General features: G+C 51.6%; 1 protein-coding gene across 1 annotated transcript in view; it reads left to right on the top strand.

The window, feature by feature from the left end:
* Vps53 (VPS53 subunit of GARP complex) overlaps positions 1–25,492 on the top strand; it is a 144,852-nt gene extending 119,360 nt beyond the window's left edge. Inside the window, exons 18-22 of the mRNA XM_051157983.1 lie at positions 526–674; positions 4,330–4,399; positions 23,178–23,315; positions 24,584–24,688; positions 25,201–25,492. Of these exons, the coding sequence (XP_051013940.1) occupies positions 526–674; positions 4,330–4,399; positions 23,178–23,315; positions 24,584–24,688; positions 25,201–25,371 (633 nt within the window). The 3' untranslated portion in view covers positions 25,372–25,492. The remainder of the gene's footprint in view (positions 1–525; positions 675–4,329; positions 4,400–23,177; positions 23,316–24,583; positions 24,689–25,200) is intronic.
* The last annotated feature ends 1,345 nt before the right edge of the window (positions 25,493–26,837 follow it).

Here is a 26,837-nt window from a genome sequence, read left to right as displayed (position 1 = left end):
CCCTGCGAAAGGTTGTTCAACCCCCAGGGGTCATTCCTCTGCTTAGTGATACAGTGAGCATCCTTGACAAGAAGTCGGCATCTGTGTAGGTCAGAAGGCTGCAGGAAGCCTTAGGTGGGAGCAGTGGGAAGAGGAATGGAGCCTGCACTCCGTGCCATTGGTGAGGTGGCTTGCTTGATTTCACAGAACTGGTATGTCAGAAGAGGCCAGTCCCTGTGATACCAAGTAGTGGCCTAATTTCAACACACCACGGCCCTTTCCTAGTAACAGATAACACTGGTCCTCTGGCCAGGTGGTGGCGGTGGCGGTGGCGGTGGTGGCGGCGGCGGCGGCGGTGGCGCACACCTTTAATCCCAGCACTCAGAGGCAGAGGCAGGTGGATCTCTGTGAGTTCGAGGCCAGCCTGGTCTACAAAGCGAGACCAGGACAGCCAAGGCTACACAGAGAAATCCTGTCTCGAAAAACAAAACAAACACTGGTCCTCTGTAGGGGATCTAAAGCTTGGCTCTGTCCTGTCTGTTTTAGATGCCGTGGCAGAACGTGGAACATGTTGGTGACCAGAGCCCTTATGTCACTTCAGTTATTCTTCATATTAAGCAAAACGTCCCCATCATCCGTGACAACCTGGCTTCCACACGGAAGTACTTCACACAATTCTGCATTAAATTTGCAAAGTAAGTCCTGAGTTGTTCTGCTTTGTTGGTGCAGTTTCTGTTTTGATGTCTCGGGATAACCGAGCAGGCAGCACGGAGATGCCCGTGTGCCCTTCTGCTCATGGCCACATCCCTCACGAACTACGCGTGTGGGGTGTAAGCCTGTGGTTGACCCCAGGCCGCTCTCCAGGGGTATCTCTCTGAGTTGGGAGAGAGCGTTAATGGTTCTGGTATCATCCTCAATAGAGTTACTTTCCTGCTGTGCTTAGCCACCTAGCATCCTCACAGTCTAGATGTCCCATCTTCTAGTGGGGCTCATTCTAGGACCTCCAGGAAAACAAATATTCTTCTGGACCCCAAAGGGCCATAGTGGTAAAAGTAAATGGGCCACTTGTGGTCATGTGCATGCTCACAGCAGCAGTCATCAGCCATGGCAGAGCAGACAGCTGGTTTGGGGGATTTTGCACATGAAACCACTCCTTGCTTGGGCATTACTTGTTCAGTAAGCTGGTATGTGTATTTCACCAATGGCTGGATTATAAACGTGTCAAAGGCTTGGACCCATCAGTTGTGCCCTTGAGCCTTTGCTTCCTCCTCCTCCACTACAGCTTTTGTTGTGGTAGCAGCCAGAATCACTTACCTGTGGATGTCCTTACGTCCAGGAAAGTACTAGAAATTGGGACCGTCAGATTGGTGAGCTGCAGTGCTGAGGTGGATGCAGCAAGCACCGATTTGCCTGCCTTCCTGTCACATCCTCCGTGTGTGGCCATTTCTGCCTTGAATTTTGAAGCGAGGAAGTAGCTTGGTTCTTTGCCAGTCAGCATCTGGCTCCGGCACTGTTTCCCAAGAGGCCAGGCAGTGATGAGGGCCAGTGTCTCCTCTGACCAATTATCAGATGCACAGTTTGGCAAGTTGCTGCAGGAAGGTCAGTGCTGTCCAAGCTACCGTATTTGGACTGCTCTCGTCCAGGTCCCAACTGGTGACTCAGGGTTCTGAGTTTCTCTCTCCCCCAGCTCTTTCCCGGTTTGTATTCAATTAGATTTTCCCCATCTGACATGAATAACCCTCCGGGGGACAACAATGACAGAGTAACTGTAGAGGAAACTTTAGTTTCAACCTCATCAGGAAGGCTTGGACCGACTCCCCAGGGAGCGCTTGTGTCTGCAGGCCGCAGATGGACCAGGAGCTGACATTCCCTTCTCTCTCTGGCTGCTCATTAGTGTGTACTAAAAGCATTGCTGATAAATCACATGTGACATTCCTGTAACCACTGCTACAAGTGTCTCTGTAAAAATTTACTGTGACTCAGAATCTCCATTGTGGGCACCCAGGGGTCCGATTGAGCTAAGGTGAAAGTGAACAAGGAGTCCATTGCTCAGCCCAGCCCATCCAAGTGTCAATTTCACACTCTCTCATCACCATTTAATTTTAGGACTAAGTTCGTTCTGAGTGATCTGAGAATAGGGTGCCCATCCCCCACATCTGGAAGAGTTTAACCAAGGACCTAGAAAGTTCTGTGTTTTAACTCTTGGTACCCTCCATCCTCATAAAATCTCAGCTCAGAGCAGCAGCCACCGCTGCCATCCTGATGTCCCTTGGCAGTAACACGTCACTGTGCTGGGATTTCTTCACCAAATTCAAGTGTCTGGATTGTCCCCTTGTTTCCCCAGCCCACCCACTATGGGCTAGTCAAGGCAAGTTCAAGGGCACAGCCACAGCATACTCTAGTGTGGCGTGGCTCCCATTACAAGCCGGAGATGCAGGGGTGATGTGCCCCAAATTCAGCCTCACATCACTTGCATGGCTCAGGTTAAGTTCCAGACATCCTCTTGTTCACACTCTAGGTCAGCCGGCGCACCCCAGCATCTGACCTCTGGACCCAGGTCCTCTTCCACTGCCTCCTGCCCTGCCCCATGCTCGCCAGTCCACCTGTGGCCGCATGGCCTCCAATAGCTGCCTTTCCTAACGGCTTACCAAAGTCACTCCCGGCTGACTCTAGTTTGGATCACAGATGACTTCTCTTGAGCACTAAGCTACTACACTACTACGCAACTCTTCTGGAAGTCTTTAGCTCTCAAAATGATTACAGTGTGCACAAAAGATGTGGCGAGATTGAAGGGGAAGGACCTGGGCCTGGCCACAGCACGGGAGAGGGAGGGAGGAGCAAGGCAGCAGCCAGCCTCTGTGGAAACCCTGTCCCTTTCCAAGCTTCCCCCACGGTCCTCTCTGGGGTCCCTCTTTGCCTGCTCACTCTGGGTCCTGCCTAGTGCTGCCAGGCCTGCTTCCCACAGCTTCTGAACTACAGCGGCACAACGTAGCCTTCTCATCTCAGGCCTTGAAGCTTTTCCTAAAACCTCCCCTGACTTGGGAGATTTTCACTCACCTTCACCCTCAACAGCATTACCGGCCCCCCTGATCTAGGCTGTCCTTCAGCGCTCTGCAGATTTTTTAAAAATCATGGGATTTTGTTTCTTGGTAAGAGAAGTGCACCTCAGCGATTATTTCTTGGCTTCCCTTTAAGATGCCCTAACTGCTGACGTAGCTTTAGCTCTTGCCGCGATTGGAGTATTTCCAGCCACTGGCCTGCAAAGGGAGCTGAATGTCAAGGGGGATTTTTGTCGTGTTGGCTTTTTGAGACAGGATTGCACTATATAGCTCTAGATGTCCTGACACTCATTATGTAGACCAGGCTGACCTTGAGCTCACAAGAGATCCACCAGCCTCTGTTTCCAGATGCTGGCATTAAAGGCGTGAGCCACCAGGCCTGTCACAAAATGGATTTTAAAAATTTCACATAACCTCAAGTCTAGAGGAAGTTAGAACAGACTTAGAGTGGTTCGTTTAGACTGGAGCGATGGCTTAGTAGTTGAGAACACAGGCTGTTCCTGCAGAGGTTCCCAGTTCAGTTCTCCGAAATCACACAAAACAGCTCATGATAGCCTGTAGCTCTGGCTCCAACGGGTCCAGTGCCCTTTTCTAGCCTCCACAGCGCCTGTATGCATACACACACACACACACACACACACACACACACACACACACACACACAGATGCATACACTAAAATAAAAATATATCAATTTTTTTAAGAGAGAAAAGGTGATTGCTTTAGGATTTCTGCTATCTTTGAGACTGGCCACGTCCTCAAAATGGTGGTAGGATGGCCAGCATGGTGTTTTATGTAACTTACTGTGCCCTAAGCAAGAAGAGGGAGTCTCACACCAGCCCTGCCACGAGGTCTTTCCCTCCAGGTGACTAGACTGGTATAGAGTAATCCTCCCGTGCAAGGCCTGAAACAGTCACCAGTGGAACTGGCTGGAGCTCAGGAGAATTGACCCCTGCAGGACTGGAGTGTGGCTCCGTGGTAGAGTCCTTGCCTGACATAAGCCAGGACCTGGGTTCCATCCTCAGCAACACAAACGAAAATAATCCACCTCTGTAGCTGAAGATGGGACGAGCTTTCCCCCCCCCCCCTCCCCGGAATCCCAAGGCTGTTCTTCCCTAAACAAAACTGGAGCTAGGCTTAGAAAGAAAGAAGAGGCAGTGGATGGTGGCGTAGGGGCCGTTACGTGCCCCTTGATTCTCGGGTTTCTCATGAAAGGGAGGGGAGCCTTAAAAAGTTTGCGCAGCTCTTCACTGCACAGAGAATAAGCCTAACTTGTCACTTTTATCCACAGCTCATTCATTCCCAAATTCATCACCCACCTCTTCAAGTGCAAGCCCATCAGCATGGTAGGAGCAGAGCAGGTAAGGGCGCTTCATGCGGGACTGTCACCCTTGTCACAGAGCCAACACACATGCTCAGGCGGATCCAATCTGGAGAGAAGGATGGTCACCTGGCCGCTCTTTTTGCTTCTTTGTTTTCTTTTTTGAGATGGGTTCTCATATTGTAGCCCAGGCTGGTGTCAGATCACTTAGCTAATCCCAGCCCAAGTCAAGTGTCCAAAAGGTACAAAGCAAGGTTGGGGAAACTGTCATAGGGGCGTGAGGAGAGAAGGCTTCCGGTTTCTCTGAGGGCTGGTGCTAGAGGGACAAGAGGACCTGTTCTAAGTATGGCGGGGCAGAGAGCACCCGAGAGGGTGGGTAGAGAGAGCCTACCTGAGCTCACTCCCCAGGAAGCTTCTTTGGTGGGCTCCTCGGCCCTCATCTGAACTCTCTGCTGGAGCATGATGGCACATGCCTATCATCCCAGCACTTAGGAGGCTGAGACAGGAAGGCTTTGAATTCCAGGCCAACATGCAGAATATAATGAGCCGCCCATCTTAAGGGACAAAAAGGCTTTGTTCTTGTCACCTGAACCCTGGTGAGCTGAGCTATATACTACAACAAAGTCCCTTCTGTTTGTCCCACCAATTCAGATCCTGGAACTTGGGCAATTTGTGCTCAGGGAACACTTTGAGTGACTTTGAAAACAGAAACAGAGATTAGCGAGATGGGTCTGATAAACAGTGACCAGAAGCACCTTGGGGAAGAAAGGGTTTATTTGGCTGACAGGTCCCAGCTCAGCATCAAGGGAAGCCAAGGCAGGAACTGAAACAGAGCACAGACAAAGCTGTTTACTGACTTGCTCTCTACAGCTTGCTTGATGTCTTTCTTATAGAACCCAGGACCACTAGTCTACGAATGGCGCCACCCACAGCGGTCTGCACCCTCCCTCATTAATTATTAATCAAGAGAATTCCCCACAGACATGCCCACAGGCCAGCCTGACGGAGGCAGTTCCTTAACTGAGGCTCCGTCGTCCCAGGGAACTCTAGTCTGTGTCAAGTTAACAAAACTAGCTAGCACACCATGCAAGAATGTAGGTCTGAGTCTGAGCCCTATAAAAATCACCCCCTTAAAATTCCAAGAGTAAAGGGCTAGAGGGATGGCTCAGCAGTTAAGATCACTCCCTATTCTTGTAGCAAGCCTGGATTCTGGCTCTAAAATCCACACTGGGCAGTTGACAGCCATCCAGTCACAGGGAGGATCTGATGCCCTCTTCTGTTCTCCACAGGAACTGCACACACAGGGCATGCACACAGGCGAACAGATACACAAACACACAAATAAGAGCAAATTTAAAAAACAAATAAGAGTGGTAGTGTGAGGAGGTGGAAGAAAGGATTCCTGGGGTTTGCTGGCCAGTCAGTGTAGCTGAATCGGCAAGACCCTGCTCAGGAACCAAGGTAGAGAGAATCGAGGAAGACCAGGAAGACCCTGGTGTCCACCTTGGCCTTCACACACACACACACACACACACACACACACACACACACACAGTGTAGCTGAATTGGCAAGACCCTGCTCAGGAACCAAGGTAGAGAGAATTGAGGAAGACCCCCCAGTGTTCACCTTGGCCTTCACACACACACACACACACACACACACACACACACATACTCACATGTACACACACATACTCACATGGACACACATACATACACACTCACACACACACATACTCACATGCACATACACACACACACACACACATACAGAGACACAAAAAACCACCATTCATTCTTCCAGTCTCTGAAAAGAGCGCTTGAGGTATAAATCAAGAGCGGCTCATGGTCTTCCTTAGACCTGTATCTGTGAACAGTAGGCAGCATGTAAGATTGTATAATTCACTCCCATAGACCTGTACCTAGTGAGGCAATGCAGCAGAGGCTCAACTCTTTCCCAGCTTTGCGCCTTGTCCTCGTAGCTGCTGTGTGGACACCCACACCCACACCACCCTGGCCCAGCAAGATCGCTGGTTAGCATGAACCACAATACTTTGCAGTCGGTCACTCACAAAGTGTCAGAGACAGATAGGAGTCTGAATAGCAAGGTCTCTGAGTCTAACTGCAGTGTGGTTTTGTCCTCTCTGTTAGCAAGTGCAGGACACTGTGAGCACTCAGGTTCTGAGCTCTGCCGTGACCTGAGCAGAGGCTGGGCCCTGGGCCTGCAGCATTGCATCTGTTAGCTGTTACTCTGCAGGCCCTGCATTTCCTTGTGTGTGAAGTCAGAGTGCTTGGTGCCACCTCATGGAGTAGCTATGAGGATTAAACAGCACAGAACCATGCATGGCGGCATACACCAGTAATGCCAGCTCTCGGAGAAGCTGAGATGGGAAGATTCTAAGCTCGAGGCCAGCCTGGGCTGCACAGCTAGATCTTGTCTCAAAATAAAATTAAACAAAAAGAGTAAACATCAAAGCCAGTGCCCATAAGTAAGACGCACATAGCCAGCTCTCATTAAACACCAGCCCCTGCTCGATGTAAGCGCCCAGGGCTGGACAGACCTTGTTTCTGTTTCGTTGCTCATCTCCCTTAATACCTCTTCCACACACAGCCTTCATAAAGGCTGCTAGTCAGTGCTTGTCCTCGGCTTCTGCCTGACCGGCTCTAGCCAGAGTAAAAAAAAAAATGTTGTCTTGGAAAACTCCCTGGGAGGTTGTAGGACTCAGACACCAGCTGGGACTGACTGCAACCGTGTACTGAAGTCTTGACCCTGGCATGCCCGGGGCGGAGATAGATCTCTTTGTCTCCATCAGAAGTGGCAGAGCGATGCCCTCACATGCCAGCTCCAGTTTCATCAATGCGTGTTTACCAGGCCTCACTCTGGTCACCTCATTACAGTGTGCCATCTGAGAGGATACGGAGTGATTAAGATCTGTGTCTGGGAGCAGCCTGAGAGTTAGTTCTTGGTTACATTTCTGTCTGCAGACTTGACCGAGCCCCTGAAATCCAGGGCTGACTCATGGGAACAGTCCTGTGTTTTCTTAGCTTCGCTCCAGCCTCTTAAGACTGGTGTCGTGTCTAACAGCCATGAGAGGTTTGATGTTGTCACCTAAGTCCCATATCATGAATGTCGTCGTCAACTTTTCTTTTTTATAGAACAGTGTTAGCTGGTAGAGGGTAGGGGCACACCTGCCACCCCAGCACGTTTAGGAAACAGACAGGAGAATTGAAATTCAAGGCCAGTGTGGGCTATGTAGTACGACAGGACAGAACAGATTATGAGCAGAATCAAGTCAGACCCCAGGCTGCTACCTAAGGAGCAAGATTTGTTTGGCCAGTGTCCATGTCTGCTAGATGTCAGTAAAAAGCCTGTCTTCTATAACTAAGTTTCATTTCTCAGACCCCATGCAAAGTAATAAGAGGTGGCTGTCGCAGACCCAGCCTGTGGAGGCTTCCAGGAGGAAGGAAGGGCAGTGTGGCCCTTGAACGGTTCCCATGTATAGTTGAGGGTTTTCTGGGTATGGTTAGCCCTGGCATCTGAACTCTATAACCCAAGCCATGATCTAGCTAGAGGCCTGTTCACTTAGGCAACAGGATCCAAGGAATCCAGAAGTTAACAAAGAGGCTGGAGAGATGGCCCAGCAGGTAAGAGCGGTTGCTGCTCTTAGAGGACTCAAGTTCAAGTTCAGTTCACAACCACCTGAAATTTTAGCTCTAAGAATCTAATGAGCTCTTCAGGTCTCCATGGGTGGGCGGGCTTGCTGGCATGCTCTCTCTCTCTCTCTCTCTCTCTCTCTCTCTCTCTCTCTCTCTCTCTCTCTCTCTCTCTCTCTCTCTCTCTCTCTCACACACACACACACACACACAAATAGTATAATAAAATCAACTTTAAAAACAAAGTTAATAGAGAGATGCTTGTGGGTAGAAACTCCTTCTGACACACTCTGCCTTGAGTCACCGCCCTAACCCAGCTTTAACTCAAGCTGTAGAACTGCAGGCTACGGCTGTGCCTCTCCAGCCAGAAGGTGCTACTGCTGAGTTGAGAGTAGGCTTGAATACTGATGTGAAAAATTTTTTTAAAAGGAGGCCCTTTGCTGCTCCTTATTCTCATCTTGATTAGTACACACAGTGAGTTATTTATCTTCAGGCCCCAGAGTCCGCCTGAGCAGTTGCAGGGGCATGTGGAGTTGAACCGTTCCTGCATTGTAACGCTCCTTGCTAGTTTGTGATTTTTCAGGGGACCTTGTGGGATTTGCAGGGTCATTAATTAGTCTTACAACTGAGGTCATCTATGACTGAGCACACAGCAGAAATAAAATCCATTTGCCTAAACATACCCTAGAGAAAACAGCACAGTGTGGTGTTGGGAAAAGTCCTTGCTCAACTGTTGACAGCCCCTGCTTCACAAGTAGTGCCTGTCTGCTCTGTGCTCAGCGTCCTGTTCACGTAAGGGCACTGAAACATTCTCCAGAGTGCCTTGCAGACCTTCCTCGTTGCTCTAAAACTTCATGTTTGTCAGGTTACTTTTTCCTCCGTGTATTTCCTTTCTGAATCTGGTTTGGTTTGGTTTGGTTTGGATACACTGCCCTACTGTGTGACCACAGGATGTCTTCCAGCACATTCCCAGGCTTCCTGCCCAGCCTGCTGAATGATGAGATGATAAGTGTGTGCTACTGCTAGGCCCAGTTTGCTTTGTGTTACCTTTATAGTCCATATCAAGGGCATGGGAATATGGCTTACTGAAAAAAAATGCATGCTTAGTAATACAAGATCCTGGGTGCATGCACGCACACACACACACACACACACACACATAAAGAATATTTCTCAAAATGTACCATAGGAACATTTTGAAATTGCACATAACATAGAATGTGCCAGTTAGCCATCTTTCAGTGTGCACTCACGGCGTTGGGTGTAGATGCTGCTGAGAAGCTGCTGTGATGGGGCTGCCAAAGAGAGCCTCTGCACCAACCACTGTCCTCTGCACGTCTAACCGCTGTCCTCTGCCCCGTCTAACCGCTGTCCTCTGCCCCGTCTAACTGCTGTCCTCTGCCCCGTCTAACTGCTGTCCTCTGCATGTCTAACCGCTGTCCTCTGCATGTCTAACCGCTGTCCTCTGCCCCGTCTAACCGCTGTCCTCTGCACGTCTAACTGCTGTCCTCTGCCCCGTCTAACCGCTGTCCTCTGCACGTCTAACCGCTGTCCTCTGCACGTCTAACCGCTGTCCTCTGCCCCGTCTAACCGCTGTCCTCTGCACGTCTAACTGCTGTCCTCTGCCCCGTCTAACTGCTGTCCTCTGCATGTCTAACCGCTGTCCTCTGCACCGTCTAACCGCTGTCCTCTGCCCCGTCTAACCGCTGTCCTCTGCACGTCTAACCGCTGTCCTCTGCCCCGTCTAACCGCTGTCCTCTGCACGTCTAACCGCTGTCCTCTGCACGTCTAACTGCTGTCCTCTGCACCGTCTAACTGCTGTCCTCTGCACGTCTAACCGCTGTCCTCTGCACGTCTAACCGCTGTCCTCTGCACGTCTAACCGCTGTCCTCTGCACGTCTAACCGCTGTCCTCTGCACGTCTAACCGCTGTCCTCTGCACGTCTAACCGCTGTCCTCTGCACGTCTAACCGCTGTCCTCTGCACGTCTAACCGCTGTCCTCTGCACGTCTAACCGCTGTCCTCTGCACATCTAACCGCTGTCCTCTGCACGTCTAACCGCTGTCCTCTGCACCGTCTAACCGCTGTCCTCTGCACGTCTAACCGCTGTCCTCTGCACGTCTAACCGCTGTCCTCTGCATGTCTAACCGCTGTCCTCTGCACGTCTAACCGCTGTCCTCTGCACGTCTAACCGCTGTCCTCTGCCCCGTCTAACCGCTGTCCTCTGCATGTCTAACCGCTGTCCTCTGCACGTCTAACCGCTGTCCTCTGCACGTCTAACCGCTGTCCTCTGCACGTCTAACCGCTGTCCTCTGCACGTCTAACCGCTGTCCTCTGCACGTCTAACCGCTTGTCCTCTGCACGTCTAACCGCTGTCCTCTGCACGTCTAACCGCTGTCCTCTGCACGTCTAACCGCTGTCCTCTGCACGTCTAACCGCTGTCCTCTGCACGTCTAACCGCTGTCCTCTGCATGTCTAACCGCTGTCCTCTGCACGTCTAACCGCTGTCCTCTGCACGTCTAACCGCTGTCCTCTGCACGTCTAACCGCTGTCCTCTGCACGTCTAACCGCTGTCCTCTGCACGTCTAACCGCTGTCCTCTGCACGTCTAACCGCTGTCCTCTGCACGTCTAACCGCTCGTCTAACCGCTGTCCTCTGCACCGTCTAACCGCTGTCCTCTGCACATCTAACCGCTGTCCTCTGCACGTCTAACCGCTGTCCTCTGCACGTCTAACCGCTGTCCTCTGCATGTCTAACCGCTGTCCTCTGCACGTCTAACCGCTGTCCTCTGCACGTCTAACCGCTGTCCTCTGCACGTCTAACCGCTGTCCTCTGCACCGTCTAACCGCTGTCCTCTGCACATCTAACCGCTGTCCTCTGCACGTCTAACCGCTGTCCTCTGCACGTCTAACCGCTTGTCCTCTGCACGTCTAACCCCTGTCCTCTGCACGTCTAACCGCTGTCCTCTGCACGTCTAACCGCTGTCCTCTGCACGTCTAACCGCTGTCCTCTGCCCCGTCTAACCGCTGTCCTCTGCACGTCTAACCGCTGTCCTCTGCACGTCTAACCGCTGTCCTCTGCACGTCTAACCGCTGTCCTCTGCACGTCTAACCGCTGTCCTCTGCCCGGTCTAACTGCTGTCCTCTGCACGTCTAACCACTGTCCTCTGCACGTCTAACCGCTGTCCTCTGCACGTCTAACCGCTGTCCTCTGCCCCGTCTAACTGCTGTCCTCTGCACGTCTAACCGCTGTCCTCTGCACATCTAACCGCTGTCCTCTGCACGTCTAACCGCTGTCCTCTGCACGTCTAACCGCTGTCCTCTGCACGTCTAACCGCTGTCCTCTGCCCCGTCTAACCGCTGTCCTCTGCACATCTAACCGCTGTCCTCTGCACATCTAACCGCTGTCCTCTGCACGTCTAACCGCTGTCCTCTGCACGTCTAACCGCTGTCCTCTGCATGTCTAACCGCTGTCCTCTGCCCCGTCTAACTGCTGTCCTCTGCACGTCTAACCGCTGTCCTCTGCATGTCTAACCACTGTCCTCTGCACGTCTAACCGCTGTCCTCTGCACGTCTAACCGCTGTCCTCTGCCCCGTCTAACTGCTGTCCTCTGCACGTCTAACCGCTGTCCTCTGCCCCGTCTAACTGCTGTCCTCTGCACGTCTAACCGCTGTCCTCTGCACGTCTAACCGCTGTCCTCTGCACGTCTAACCGCTGTCCTCTGCACCGTCTAACCGCTGTCCTCTGCACATCTAACCGCTGTCCTCTGCACATCTAACCGCTGTCCTCTGCACATCTAACCGCTGTCCTCTGCATGTCTAACCGCTGTCCTCTGCCCCGTCTAACCGCTGTCCTCTGCACGTCTAACCGCTGTCCTCTGCACGTCTAACCGCTGTCCTCTGCACGTCTAACCGCTGTCCTCTGCACGTCTAACCGCTGTCCTCTGCACGTCTAACCGCTGTCCTCTGCACGTCTAACCGCTGTCCTCTGCACGTCTAACCGCTGTCCTCTGCACGTCTAACCGCTGTCCTCTGCACGTCTAACTGCTGTCCTCTGCACGTCTAACCACTGTCCTCTGCACGTCTAACCGCTGTCCTCTGCCCCGTCTAACCGCTGTCCTCTGCACGTCTAACCGCTGTCCTCTGCCCCGTCTAACCGCTGTCCTCTGCACGTCTAACCGCTGTCCTCTGCAGTCTAACCGCTGTCCGCTGCCCCGTCTAACCGCTGTCTCTGCACGTCTATCCGCTGTCCTCTGCACGTCTAACCGCTGTCCTCTGCACGTCTAACCGCTTGTCCTCTGCACGTCTAACCACTGTCCCTCTGCACGTATAACGCTGTCCTCTGCACGTCTAACCGCTTCTGTCCTCTGCACGTCTAACCGCTGTCCTCTGCACGTCTAACCGCTGTCCTCTGCCCCGTCTAACCGCTGTCCTCTGCACGTCCTAACCGCTGTCCTCTGCCCCGTCTAACTGCTGTCCTCTGCACCGTCTAACCGCTGTCCTCTGCACGTCTAACCGCTGTCCTCTGCACGTCTAACCGCTGTCCTCTGCACGTCTATCCGCTGTTCCTCTGCACCGTCTAACCGCTGTCCTCTGCAAGTCTAACCGCTGTCCTCTGCACGTCTAACCGCTGTCCTCTGCACGTCTCTGCACGTCTAACCGCTGTCCTATGCACGTCTAACCGCTGTCCTCTGCCACGTCTAACCGCTGGTCCTCTGCACGTCTAACCGCTGTCCTCTGCACCGTCTAACCGCTGTCCTCTGCACGTCTAACCGCTGTCCTCTGCCGTCTAACCGCTTGTCCTCTGCACGTCTAACCGCTGTCCTCTGCACGTCTAACCGCTGTCCTCTGCACGTCTAACCGCTGTCCTCTGCCACGTCTAACCGCTGTCCTCTGCACCGTCTAACCGCTGTCCTCTGCACGTCTAACCGCTGTCCTCTGCACGTCTAACCGCTGTCCTCTGCACGTCTAACCGCTGTCCTCTGCACGTCTAACCGCTTGTCCGCTGTCTGCACGTCTAACCGCTTGTCCTCTGCACGTCTAACCGCTGTCCTCTGCACGTCTAACCGCTGTCCTCTGCACCGTCTAACCGCTGTCCTCTGCACGTCTAACCGCTGTCCTCTGCACGTCTAACCGCTGTCCTCTGCTGCACGTCTAACCGCTGTCCTCTGCACGTCTAACCGCTGTCCTCTGCACGTCTAACCGCTGTCCTCTGCACGTCTAACCGCTGTCCTCTGCACGTCTAACCGCTGTCCTTGCACGTCTAACCGCTGTCCTCTGCACGTCTAACCGCTGTCCTCTGCCGTCTAAACCGCTGTCCTCTGCACGTCTAACCGCTGTCCTCTGCACGTCTAACCGCTGTCCTCTGCACGTCTAAACGCTGTCCTCTGCACCGTCTAACCGCTGTCCTCTGCACGTCTAACCGCTGTCCTCTGCAACGTCTAACCGCTGTCCTCTGCACGTCTAACCGCTGTCCTCTGCACGTCTAACCGCTGTCCTCTGCACGTCTAACCGCTGTCCTCTGCACGTCTAACCGCTGTCCTCTGCACGTCTAACCGCTGTCCTCTGCACGTCTAACCGCTGTCCTCTGCACGTCTAACCGCTGTCCTCTGCACGTCTACCGCTGTCCTCTGCACGTCTAACCGCTGTCCTCTGCACGTCTAACCGCTGTCCTCTGCACGTCTAACCGCTGTCCTCTGCACGTCTAACCGCTTGTCCTCTGCACGTCTAACGATGTCCTCTGCACCGTCTAACCGCTGGTCCTCTGCACGTCTAATCCGCTGTCCTCTGCACGTCTAACCGCTGTCCTCTGCAGTCTACCGCTGTCCTCTGCACGTCTAAACGCTGTCCTCTGCACGTCTAACCGCTGTCCTCTGCAAGTCTAACCGCTGTCCTCTGCACGTCTAACGCTGTCCTCTGCAGTCTAACCGCTGTCCTCGCACGTCTAAACGCTGTCCTCTGCAACGTCTAACCGCTTGCCCTGCACGTCTATCCGCTGTCCTCTGCACGTATAACCGCTGTACTCTGCACCGTCTAACGCTGTCCTTGCACGTCTAACCGCTGTCCTCTGCACGTCTACCCGCTGTCCTCTGCCACGTATAACCGCTGTCCTCTGCCCGTCTAACCGCTGTCCTCTGCACCGTCTAACTGCTGTCCTCTGCACGTCTAACCACTGTCCTCTGCACGTCTAACCGCTGTCCTCTGCACGTCTAACCGCTGTCATCTGCACGTCTAACCGCTGTCCTCTGCACGTCTAACTGCTGTCCTCTGCACGTCTAACCGCTGTCCTCTGCACATCTAACCGCTGTCCTCTGCACGTCTAACTGCTGTCCTCTGCACCGTCTAACTGCTGTCCTCTGCACGTCTAACCGCTGTCCTCTGCACGTCTAACCGCTGTCCTCTGCCCCGTCTAACCACTGTCCTCTGCACGTCTAACCGCTGTCCTCTGCCCCGTCTAACCACTGTCCTCTGCACGTCTAACCGCTGTCCTCTGCCCCGTCTAACCACTGTCCTCTGCACGTCTAACCGCTGTCCTCTGCACGTCTAACCGCTGTCCTCTGCCCCGTCTAACCACTGTCCTCTGCACGTCTAACCGCTGTCCTCTGCCCCGTCTAACCGCTGTCCTCTGCACGTCTAACCGCTGTCCTCTGCACGTCTAACCGCTGTCCTCTGCACCGTCTAACTGCTGTCCTCTGCACGTCTAACCGCTGTCCTCTGCACGTCTAACCGCTGTCCTCTGCACCGTCTAACCGCTGTCCTCTGCACGTCTAACCGCTGTCCTCTGCACGTCTAACCGCTGTCCTCTGCCCCGTCTAACCGCTGTCCTCTGCACGTCTAACCGCTGTCCTCTGCACGTCTAACCGCTGTCCTCTGCCCCGTCTAACCGCTGTCCTCTGCACGTCTAACCGCTGTCCTCTGCACGTCTAACCGCTGTCCTCTGCACGTCTAACTGCTGTCCTCTGCACCGTCTAACCGCTGTCCTCTGCCCCGTCTAACCGCTGTCCTCTGCACGTCTAACCGCTGTCCTCTGCACGTCTAAACCGCTGTCCTCTGCACGTCTAACCGCTGTCCTCTGCCCCGTCTAACCGCTGTCCTCTGCACGTCTAACCGCTGTCCTCTGCATGTCTAACCGCTGTCCTCTGCACGTCTAACCGCTGTCCTCTGCACGTCTAACCGCTGTCCTCTGCACGTCTAACCGCTGTCCTCTGCACGTCTAACCGCTGTCCTCTGCCCCGTCTAACCGCTGTCCTCTGCACGTCTAACCGCTGTCCTCTGCATGTCTAACCGCTGTCCTCTGCACGTCTAACCGCTGTCCTCTGCATGTCTAACCGCTGTCCTCTGCCCCGTCTAACCGCTGTCCTCTGCACGTCTAACCGCTGTCCTCTGCACGTCTAACCGCTGTCCTCTGCACGTCTAACCGCTGTCCTCTGCACGTCTAACCGCTGTCCTCTGCACCGTCTAACCGCTGTCCTCTGCCCCGTCTAACCGCTGTCCTCTGCACATCTAACCGCTGTCCTCTGCACATCTAACCGCTGTCCTCTGCACCGTCTAACCGCTGTCCTCTGCCCCGTCTAACCGCTGTCCTCTGCACGTCTAACCGCTGTCCTCTGCCCCGTCTAACCGCTGTCCTCTGCACGTCTAACCGCTGTCCTCTGCACGTCTAACCGCTGTCCTCTGCACGTCTAACCGCTGTCCTCTGCACGTCTAACCGCTGTCCTCTGCACGTCTAACCGCTGTCCTCTGCCCCGTCTAACCGCTGTCCTCTGCACGTCTAACTGCTGTCCTCTGCACGTCTAACCACTGTCCTCTGCACGTCTAACCGCTGTCCTCTGCACGTCTAACCGCTGTCCTCTGCACCGTCTAACCGCTGTCCGCAGCCTGCCTGGCCTGCCTGGGGACTGTCTGAATCTGAATATGACTGCTCTTCAGATATCAAATAAGTGGGACGAGACACTGTTTGTCTTTTGTGTCTGCCCTCTTTCACTTAGCCTAACGTCATCAGAAATTCCTTCCTTTTAAGGCTTAATAGTATCTCATTATATGTATTAAAATATACTACAAGCCGGGCGTGGTGGCGCACGCCTTTAATCCCAGCACTCGGGAGGCAGAGGCAGGAGGATCACTGTGAGTTCGAGGCCAGCCTGGTCTGCAAAGTGAGTCCAGGACAGCCAGGACTACACAGAGAAACCCTGTCTCAAAAAAAAAAAACTAAATTTTTATCATATTGGCTTTTTTTTTTTTTTTTTTGGTTTTTCGAGATAGGGTTTCTCTGTGTAGCCTTGGCTGTCCTGGACTCGCTTTGTAGACCAGGCTGGCCTTGAACTCACAAAGATCCACCTGCCTCTGCCTCCTGAGTGCTGGGATTAAAGGCGTGCGCCACTATACCCGGCTATCATATTGGCTTTTAAACTCTTACCGTTCAAAACCATCTAGACAAAAGTGTATAAAGCATTTTATTGCAAGGACTTGTTCGGTTTTGAGACAGGCTCTCACTATATAGCCATGACTATACATGAGATATACAGTGAGACCCTTTTTTTTTTTACCCTTTCTAAATAAATAAATAAATTGTAAAAATTTTTATTCAATTAATATAAAATGTTAAACTTTTTCAAAGAAAAAATAGGGTGATTGTTGAATTGATAAAAGATATTTTTTAAATGATAATTCATTCACTGTAGCAAATTCTCCTAATTTTAGCTGTCTAGAGGTAGATTCAGGGGTCAAGGTCATCCTTGGCTGAGTAGTAAGTCTGAGGCCAGCTTCCTGTATACAAGATGCTACCACAAAAGTTTTTCGAAAGGCAAATGTTACATGTTATAAGCATTTGTCAAAATTACAGTTAAGAATTATAATAGGGCCAGGCGGTGGTGGTGCACGCCTTTAATCCCAGCACTCGGGAGGCAGAGGCATGAGAGTCTGGTCTACAAAGCAAGTATAGGACAACCAGGGCTGTTATACAGAGAAACCCTGTCTCGAAAAATTATTAAAAAAAAAAAAAAAAGAAAGAAAGAAAGAAAGAAAAGAGAAAAAAAAAAAGAATTACAATAGGAAACTGGACAGTGGTGGTGCACACCTTTATTCCCAGCACTTGGGACTTGAGGCAGGTGGATCTCTGAGTTCAAGGCCAGCCTAGTCTACAGAGGAAGTTCCAGGACAGAGAAACCCTGTCTCACAAAACCAAAATTGATAATGATGATGATGATGATGAAAGAAAAGATTATTAACATGTTACTACACATATTTTTAAATACTATATACTTCAGAAAATATTGTAATTTCTGGTTATGTACATTTTACCTCAGAAGGTAAAAAAAAGTGAGTGAGGGGCGAGGAGCCAACATGGCAGGGTCCTCAGCACCTGCACTGCTGGCTCCCGCCCTGGGGCTAGTTAAACAGTACCCACCACTTCTGCCCCCTAGAGACGAGTGACGTGTGCCGCCAAAGATGTCTCCAGTGTGGTCAGATGTTGTGGGGTGAAAAACAGAGGTGCCCTTGTTCAGTGCTGCTGGAGTTGAGGAGTCGGTGAGTGGGGAGGACAGGAGTTGGGGTTGCTGCAGCTCAGTCCTGGCTTCTGGAGGTCTCAGGGTGCCAATCTGTTATCTGCTTGTGTTTGAGATCCACCTTGAGGACAGGATTGTAAAAATACCACTCATGAACAAAGTAAGATTTTATTTGGGGACTTGATAGAAAATTCCATGTTTCGCGAAGTTAGACTGGCTCCCTTCCAGATGCCCCCCCCCCCCCAGTTTGTAGTGCTGGGCATGGAACCCAGAGCTCACACACGTGAGGCAAGCACTTCCGCCTGAACTGCACCCCGCCTCCAGCTTCCAGGTTGTATTCAGGTTGACAGAGTTGTCCTCAGACAGGCTGAGCATCCTCCCGCCTCTCCTGGACTCCCGCGGCTGCTCCTGCCCCAGTGACTGGCTTTTGCCCTTCAGCACAGCAGACCTGAAGAGGCGCTCCTCCCCTGCCGTGCACTCATGTTTGCCTCCTGGGCAGGCTTCCTGTGAAGCCATCTTTCCTACAGAGTGCCACCCTCTCCTGCCACTCAGCCATACAGGCCCTCCCTTTGTGCCACATACCGCTAAGAGCGATCCCTGCTACACCCCAAGGAGTGACCACTGCACTGGCTACAAACCAATTAAGGGAAAGTTTCAGGAGACCAGGACTACATAGAGACTTCCTACCCCAATATACACACACACACACACACACACACACACACACACATATATATGTATATAAATTCAGAAAGGCTACAGGAACTTGGCCAGTCTGCAGGCCCCCAAAATCATCTCTGAGGTGTAAATAAATTTGTCTGTGGCCACTTCTTGCCCAGTGCCTCATGCTTAAGCGGATGAACTGTGATCAGTTTTCAAAATGAAACCAGCAGATAGTGGTGATCAATGGGACCTTTTATCTTCCCATAACACTGGTTCCTGTCTTTCCTGATCACACTGTTCCGTGTGACACCGAGGGGAGGCTCCCTTCTAGTTAGCTGTCTAGCAAGGTGGCATTTTCTTGTGACTGGCCAGGAGTGAGCATGTCATTCCTCCTTAAGACATGGCGTACATTAGAGAATTAAGTCTGGCTCATTCAAAACCCTTCTATCACTTAAATGATACAATCATTTATGCATATAACATATCTCTGGGAAGCAGAAAAGTGGCAAGTTTGAATTAGCAGATGTCTAAATTAGACTTTCGGCCCAATAGATAAACGCTAGACCATGGCTTTGATTTTGACAGACAAGTCTCTTACTATTTGCTATGTGGTAGGTGAAACTAAGTCTTTGCCAGGCCTCAAAAGACACAGTTAAATTAAAAAAGAGAGAATACTTCTTATTAACAAATATATAGAAAATAAATCAAAAGATGTATTTTTAATTAAGGTAATTTTTAATTTGATAATTAAGATTGTCAGTCAGTGAGATTTGTGCCATGTTCCCACATGTGCCCTGCATCTCTGCGGAGCTGAAGGTGGTCACTACAGTTCCTGCTGAGGCCCTCTGTGGATGTCCACCTTACCCTTACCACCCCCCACGCATGCCTGGCAGTGAATACTATTCTGACTCAGGTTTCTGGGTTGCCACATGTGTCTTTGTGTTCCATACATGTATATATTCCCAAATGAGACATGATTGTGTTGCTTACTTCTAAGCTTTATATAAATTGTGCTATACGTGTCATTTCCTCTCTTGCCTTTTCCTCCTACTTAACTTTTTTTTTGAGATTTATTTGTGTTGATATATGTTATTTGTGTTCACTCACTTTAGCTTCAGGATCATGTCCCATTGCATAAATATGCCATCATTTGTTTATTCCTTCTTGTTTTATGGACACTGAGCTGTTTCCAGTCCTCGCTTTTGCAAAGAGCGGATGCAAGGAAATTCTTTTTAACATGAGTGTTACAAGTTGAATATGAAAGGTCACCTTTGGCTTGTGTGTTAAATGCTTAGTAGTTCCTACCTAGTCACACTGTTTTGAAAGGTTTTGGGACGCTTAGGAGGTGCCTGCTAGTTGGAGGACGTACATCCCTGGGGGCATGTCGTTGAAGACTGTGTCTTGTCACAGCCTTCTCTCTCTCTCTCTCTCTCTCTCTCTCTCTCTCTCTCTCTCTGAATAGCCCAGGCTGGCCTGATACTCGCCACAGTCCTCCCGCCTCTGTACCATGCCTGAGTTACGTGCATCTTCAAGTGAGAAAACACTCCTGCGTCCCCCTCAAAGGGCTCCAACTAATTCACTCTGCCCCCACAAGTTGGCCCTCAGTGCTGTAGCCTCGGCCAGCACCTTTTGTGTGTGTGGTGCTGGTGTTGGACCCAGGGCCGGAGGCATGCCAAGCAAACCTTGCACTAAACCACACCCAGCCTGGTCGCCTTGAGTCTTTCGGTGCCCTGCGTCTCCCTGTCAGCGCAGCAGCACTCCACACGGGCTGTGTCTGTGCTCTCCTGTGAGTCTCATGTAACTTAGCGTAGCGTAGCGTATGTTTCAATCTTTCCCATATTTGGCGTTCTTCTCCAGCCACAAGCAATAAAAACAATCTCTGTGTTTTCTTCTCAAAAGTTTGAACGTTTTGGGCTGTTGAGAGGTGGCTCTGCAGCTCAGAGCGCTGGGTTTGGTTCCCAGCATCCGTGTCACGCAGCTCCTAACCGCCTGCAAGTCCAGCTCCAGATAATCCGAAGTTCCTCTGGCCTTCGTGGGCACACACAGAAAAAGGAGTAGTAAAATTACTCCTTAGCCATGGTGGCAAATGCCGTTAGTCCCAGTGCTTGGGAGGCAGAGGCAGGCAGACATAAGTTTGAAGCCAGCCTGGTGTCTGTAGTGAGGTCCTGGCCAGCCAGAGCTACATAGAGAGTATGTCTCAAAAAAAAAAGAAAAAAGAAAAAGCTTTTAAGTTTTCTTTTTCATACCCTAGATTCTAATCTATGTAGAATTACACATAAATATTCTTTTTCTTTGAGACAGGGTCTTGCTATTTCATACAGGGTGGCCTTGAACTCCAGTGTGGGTTCAAGTGACATCTCACCGCAACTTCCCAAGCCTCTGGGACATAGGGTGCACACCACAGGCCTTGAACCCAGCACACTTGTTCTTCAGAGGCGTGTGGAAAGCAGTAAATTCAAAGGGACTCTGGGGAGTGTGCTAACCTTGGGCTCTTGCTGTGAGCCTAGGCATTCCGTGCCATTCTCTCATACTGAACACACTTCTCTGTGAGCTCATGGCCTTTGCGAAAAGCAAACACTATGGTGGTAAGAATTCATCTTGGGGCTGAGTTAGTGTCCTCAGAACCCACATAAAAAGCCAGCGTGCCTGTAGGCGCAGTACTAGGGCTGAGGACACAGCAGGCAGATCCTGGAGGCCCGCCAGCCCGCCAGTTCAGCCAATTAGCGATCTCTGGGTTCAGTGAGAGAGCCTGTCAAATAAGACGGAGAACAATAGGGAAACACCTCAGACTGACCTCTGGCCTCCTTCACACACAGTCATGAGTGTGTACACATACGTTTATACACACCCACACCCACCTGACTTCAAATGGCTTCCTAAAACAAAAATAATAAGATTCCTTAGCTGCCTTGAAGTTGATTAGGCTCTGAGGTAGAGAGGTGGCTTAGGAGACAGAAGCGCTGGCCACCCAAGCATGGCTTAGGGGACAGAAGCGCTGGCCACCCAAGCATGGAGGACCCGAGTTGATACAGACTAAATCCACATAAAGCTGGACCCAGCGGTGCACATCTCAGCAGCACTCCCGAGACAAGAGGAGCTCTAAAGGGTGGCAGGGGTAACCCTTGGAAGCTCGCAGGCAGCAGCTGGCGCCAGGCGCACAGTGCAGTGGCCCTGCTTCCAAACGAGGAGGAAGTGAGGACCAACACGCAGGGCTGTCTGTGCATTGTACACACAGAAGGAAACTTCAGGCTTCTGACTAGCCACATCCCTTCATGAAATTACCGTCACTGGGGTAGCCTTTGCCACTTTTGGAGAGTAATGTTGCCTAGTTATTTGAACTAGGCATTAACATTGCCCAAATCCTTGCAGCATTGTTGAAATTATAATCACCACAGCCATTAAGCTGATTGCACCGCTCATTAGCTAGTTTGTCTTTTGTCATTAATCCTCCTGTCCACTGTGCAGGGGGAAAGGGAGGGTGCAGAGTGTCAGAGGCCTTCCGATACTCCTCTCCTTGCCAACTAGCTGTAACTCTGAAAGGCTGTCTGACAGTCACTGGGCCTTGTCCTGGGTGTCTTACCCATTACCAACGGTGTTTAGAGGTAGCTGAGAGATCTGTCATCCCACTATTGGCTCCGTCCGCTTCGGGCCGTTGATTATATTCTCTGAAACCATTTAAACATGCCCTGCTGACTTCAGCCATTTCATTCTTAGTTCTCTCATTCATCTTTGCAGTGCTTGGGATCAGACAGTCTCATGCTGAGTGATGCTCCTGCACTGAGCTGTCCCCTCAGTCCCTGGCCCTAGGCACTTCTGTGCCCCTTGTCTTCAGTGCCTAGGAGCATCTAGCCAGGCCATCCTGGCTGTGAAACCTCTGGAGCACTGATACTCTCCTATAAACTCAGGAACAATAAACACTTAAGGGTGGACCCTGGGAGACCATGTGAAGAAACTGCTAACATCATTTCTAGCCACTGGTGGCCCATGAGGACAGTTGAGCTCCTTCCAGATCGCTGGCATTCAAAGGACCAGAACAAACAGGAAAAAGTGGATTGCTGCCAAGCTTTGATTAACTATGGTTAAAATGTCATCAGATAGCATCTAGAGAAATCACAAGTACAGTAATAGCAAGTTACCGTTTTTTACCTAATGAAGAAGTAAGATTTTCGTGATAGTTTCTCGGTGCTGATGAGGGTGCAGCCTGCGATGTCTGTGATGCTGGCAACTGTGTAAACAGGTGCGCTCTAAGCAGAGTGGGGTTCAGGGGTGTCCTGGGAACCTTCAGAATACGCTCGTGCTCTGGCCTGTGCAGAACCTCCCCTAAGGAAGCACCATTGACCAGGCTAGAGTCAGGCATGAGGCTCTCTGCCTCAGCCACGGGTTTGGTTTTGTTAGTTTTTTATGATTATTTTTCTTTTATGTGAGTGTTTTGTCTGCATGTATACGTGCATGCCTAGTGCCTGTAGAAGTCAGAAGAGGGCACAGGGTCCCCTCTAACTGGAGTTACAGATACCTGTGAGTCCCCTTGCAGGTGCTGGGAACTGAAATGGTTAAGCACCGAGCTGACTCCCCAGCCCCTCAGCATCTGTTACTAATGACAAAAGCTGGGAAGTGAATGAGTAGGAGGGCAGTATTTTACACGCACGTCACCTGTATTGCATAGCCGCTAAAAATCATAATGTTTTAAAGACTGTCACAATGGGAAATAATGCACATACTAGAAAGGGCCGGTGTAAAGCCATGCATACACTCCATATGATTCAAACTTGGTTTTTATCTACACACACTGGCTAGCAGGAACTATACCCACATTTCACTGTGATTTATTAGGGTAGCTTCTCCTGGACAGTGGAAACTATTTTTTCCCCCTTTAAAGTTCTATCTTCCAAGTTGTCTATAAGGGAAAGCCCATGCGTCCAGTGGGTTGTGCGTGCCTGTTCAGTGGACACCCTCGGTGCTGTGCTGCACAGGGCGGCTATAACACTCTGCTTGGCCTGCAGCTGCTGCTGGACACCCACTCCCTGAAGATGGTCCTGCTCGACCTCCCCTCCATCGGCTCACAAGTGGTGAGGAAGGCCCCCGCCAGTTACACTAAGATTGTCGTGAAAGGAATGACCCGGGCTGAAATGATCCTCAAGGTGCGTCTCCTCTGGGGACCCTGTTCCCAGGGGCTGGTCCCATCTTAGATTCCTTGTTCGAGGGAGTTGGGTTTTGCAAACACAGAGTCCAACCTATCCACCGGCCCCCAGGCTTGTCCAGACTCTGTGATGTTGAATTTCAGTTCACCGTCACCTGGGGATCAGGAATTCCTTCTGACACGTGAGCTCTGTCTAATCAGCTGACCAGCTGAGAGTCAGGTGGCAAACCAGGAGAGCAGCCCAGGGATGCTTTGCCTCTCAGCAGGGGTTTTAGGCCCAGCTGTCATCTCCTCCCTTCCCCATGGTTCCCTATGGTTTGCACCTTTAAGTGAACTCTGAACAGATGTCGTAGTAACTGAATCTAATTGACAAATAGGCTCGTTTAGGAGAGCTGGTGCTGGCAGAGCACCATCTGCCTCCGGTCTCCACCCGGCCTGTCGGAAGAGGCAGGCGGGCTGGGGGCCTCTGTTCCCACGAGATCCTGCACCTTCAGGCCTGTCCTAGAGTGATTCTAGTGATAGCAGGAGAAGAAGGCTTCGGTGGCTGGCTAGCTACAGCCCTCAGGACCTGGGAAACCTAGAGATCATGCCCGAGGAAACTACCAACAGCCTCACAACTCTCCTCCTCAGCTGGCTTGCTCAAGGGAAGAAAGATGCATCTTAGGAGATACCTGCAAAAGACTTTGAGGGAACTGTTTCTTGCCACGTTCTGGAACAATCTCAGGAATTCTAAACAAAAATCTGCCCACTATGGTAGAAGAATCAGCATATTCCAGCACCAAATGAAATGAGTCTGAGGATGGTAACGCCATATATTAATTGGTATATTAATTGGTAGTTAATGAACATGGTCAAACAAAGGTCCAGGTTTTAGGTCTTCAAGAGGAAGGCCAGTTTGGGATTTTTGTTTCTGAGAACATCTATGAGCACCCGTTCCATTCCTCTTCACAGTAACAGACCCATGAAACGCCCCAGCAGAAGGCCCCTTCTGGGCCTCCCGGTAGAATTAGGAGCCTCTGGTGTTGGGGGTGGGGCGTCGGAATCCACATGTTAAAAAGCAGCCTGGGTGATCCAGCCACTCCTGGGAATCCTGCTGTAATTGAACATCAGGTTGAAATGAGCCATCGGATCCTCCCTGAGTAGTGGCTTGCTGTGTGAGGGCAGCTCACAATAGACCCCTCTGTGTCCGGCCAACAAGTCAGGGGGTGCTGACCCTGCCCTCCAGCCTGAGGGCTCCTAAGGACCTGCTCTTGTCTCCTCTGTTGCTAGGTGGTCATGGCCCCTCATGAACCGCTGGTGGTGTTCGTTGACAACTACATCAAACTCCTTACAGACTGCAACACAGAAACCTTCCAGAAAATACTGGATATGAAGGTGAGCTCTCTGGTTATGTACACCCCATCCTCCTAAGGAATGCAGTTTGGATAGAGAACCTTAGAGGCCACCTCAAAATGCAGGTTTCTTGCTTCACCCTTCATCCCAGATTGCAGGGAGCCTTTGCTGGAGGCTGATGCTGGCCATACAGACCGCAGCATCTTGAGGACCACTCTGCCCAAGGGCGGGCCTCTGCCCAGCGGAGGACAGGATGCAGTGCAAGGAAGAGCAGGGTAGCTGGGCTTCCTCCTGCTTTTGTTGCTCTCCTCTTTCCAACCCTTTTTCTTCTCCTACCCCATTACCTCTTTTTCCTTCCTCAGTTTTATCTCCCAGGCTGCTGCCCAGGACCAGCAATTCCCCTGAAGAAAGCAGGGTCCTCAGGCTCTAGTCAGTATGCAGTTAGCCCAGCAGAGCTCAGGTTGGGCAGACTGCAGGACCAAGGTGTGCTTCCTCCCCGTGCCAGCCACTGTGGAACCACCGCCCCACCCCCCTTCTCTCTCTTTCCCTCTCAGGGGCTGAAGAGGAGCGAGCAGAGCAGCATGCTGGACCTTTTGCGGCAGAGGCTCCCTGCCCCGCCCTCAGGGACAGAGACTTCCAGCACACTGTCCCTGATGGCCCCAACACCAGAGCAGGAGTCATCACGCATCCGCAAGCTTGAGAAACTGATTAAAAAGAGACTGTGAGGAACACAGAGACGTTGCCCGGGATCCTGGGCGGCGGGTTTCTGGGAGCCCCATCCTCATGACTCCAGGGCCTGAGTCTTAAAGCCTCTGAGGACATTACGGTTATTAAAGTGTCTCTCCCCAATACCTCTTTTTCCTTCTTGTTCTCTATCCCAGTCAGGGAAGCTGAGCAAAGACTGGCTTAGAAAAACCACAGCAGAGGGTGAAAGGTCACTGCAGTTCACTTGCTGTCACCAGGCTCCCTGTGAAGGTTGAGTTGTCACTGTCTCGTCTCCTGTCACCTCACCACATAGCCCTCCCCACCAGCTCTGGGCCCTGCTAGCCAGTGCCTGCAGTTTGGCTAAGGAGGCATGGATCTTTCCTCCTCCTCCTCCCTCTGTGTTTGAGGTCAAAGCCTCTACAGCCAGGGCCTCCTCTTCCCTCCTTGTCTCTGAAACTGGCTCAGGGGCCTGAGTGAACCCAGTGGTGTATGACAGAATAGGATACTGGCCCGTCTTTAGCAAGACCCTGCCAGGATTAGCACTTCTCCATGTAAATTGCTGCTTTCTGGGTCTTAACCTTCCATGGCAGGGCCATGTTACCCTGTGTTCACCCATGTCTCTGAACTCTCCAGAAAAGAGATGAACACTGCTTCTCTTGCCCATGGGAGAGACAGTCTGTGTGGATGCTGGGGTACCCAGCCTTGGCAGCAGGCGTCCTGCCTGTGGTGGGCTCCTGAGCTGGAGTGGAGGCAGTCTGTGTGGATGCTGGTGTGCCCAGCCTTGGCAGCAGGCGTCCTGCCTGTGGTGGGCTCCTGAGCTGGAGTGGAGGCAGACCTAGAGCTGACTTGGTTGCAGGGTCTGTGAGGCACTCTCTCAGTTCACATGAACACATGTAGGGCACTTCATTTTACTCCTGAATCCTAGAGAGGGACTGTCTTCTGAGACACCGGAAATTCCCTTGGAAGGGCTTTCTTGGCGGAAGCTGTGGGAAGGAAGATAGGGTGAGACTGACCATCTTCTGCCTTCCCACTTGCTCAGACATCTCAGAGTCCAGAAACATGGTAGCCATTATGTACACAACAGTGGCCGTCATTACTACTACTGAGAACTGAGACTGACCTTGCACACCAGGTCAGAACCTGGCACAGCCCAGGCCTGTTCTGCCCGAGCTGTGCACCACCAGCTCTTAAACCCAAGCTCTGCAGTGGGGAGTCACCCCACCTCCAGGGGCAAATGCCACCCTGCTCTCTCCGCTCACTTGAAACCAAGGCTCAATTACATGACCACAGCCTCAGTGTGACCACCTTTACTGACAGCTTTTGTTTGGGTAGTAAACTTGTCAGCCAGTAGACAGTAAGATCTGGGCCCTTGAATCTATCCCAGATCCCAGCACCATCACCACAGCAAGAAAGCTCATCTGGTTATTTCTGGCTACCCAGAATGCTCAGCTTTGATCCTGAGCCCTGTGTCTCCTCTCTGTCTCTC

The sequence above is a fragment of the Acomys russatus genome, chromosome 16, assembly GCF_903995435.1.
Source record: "Acomys russatus chromosome 16, mAcoRus1.1, whole genome shotgun sequence".
NCBI lineage: Eukaryota > Metazoa > Chordata > Mammalia > Rodentia > Muridae > Acomys > Acomys russatus.
Note: the sequence above shows the minus strand (reverse complement) of the source record. Positions and strands in the feature narration are given on the sequence as shown.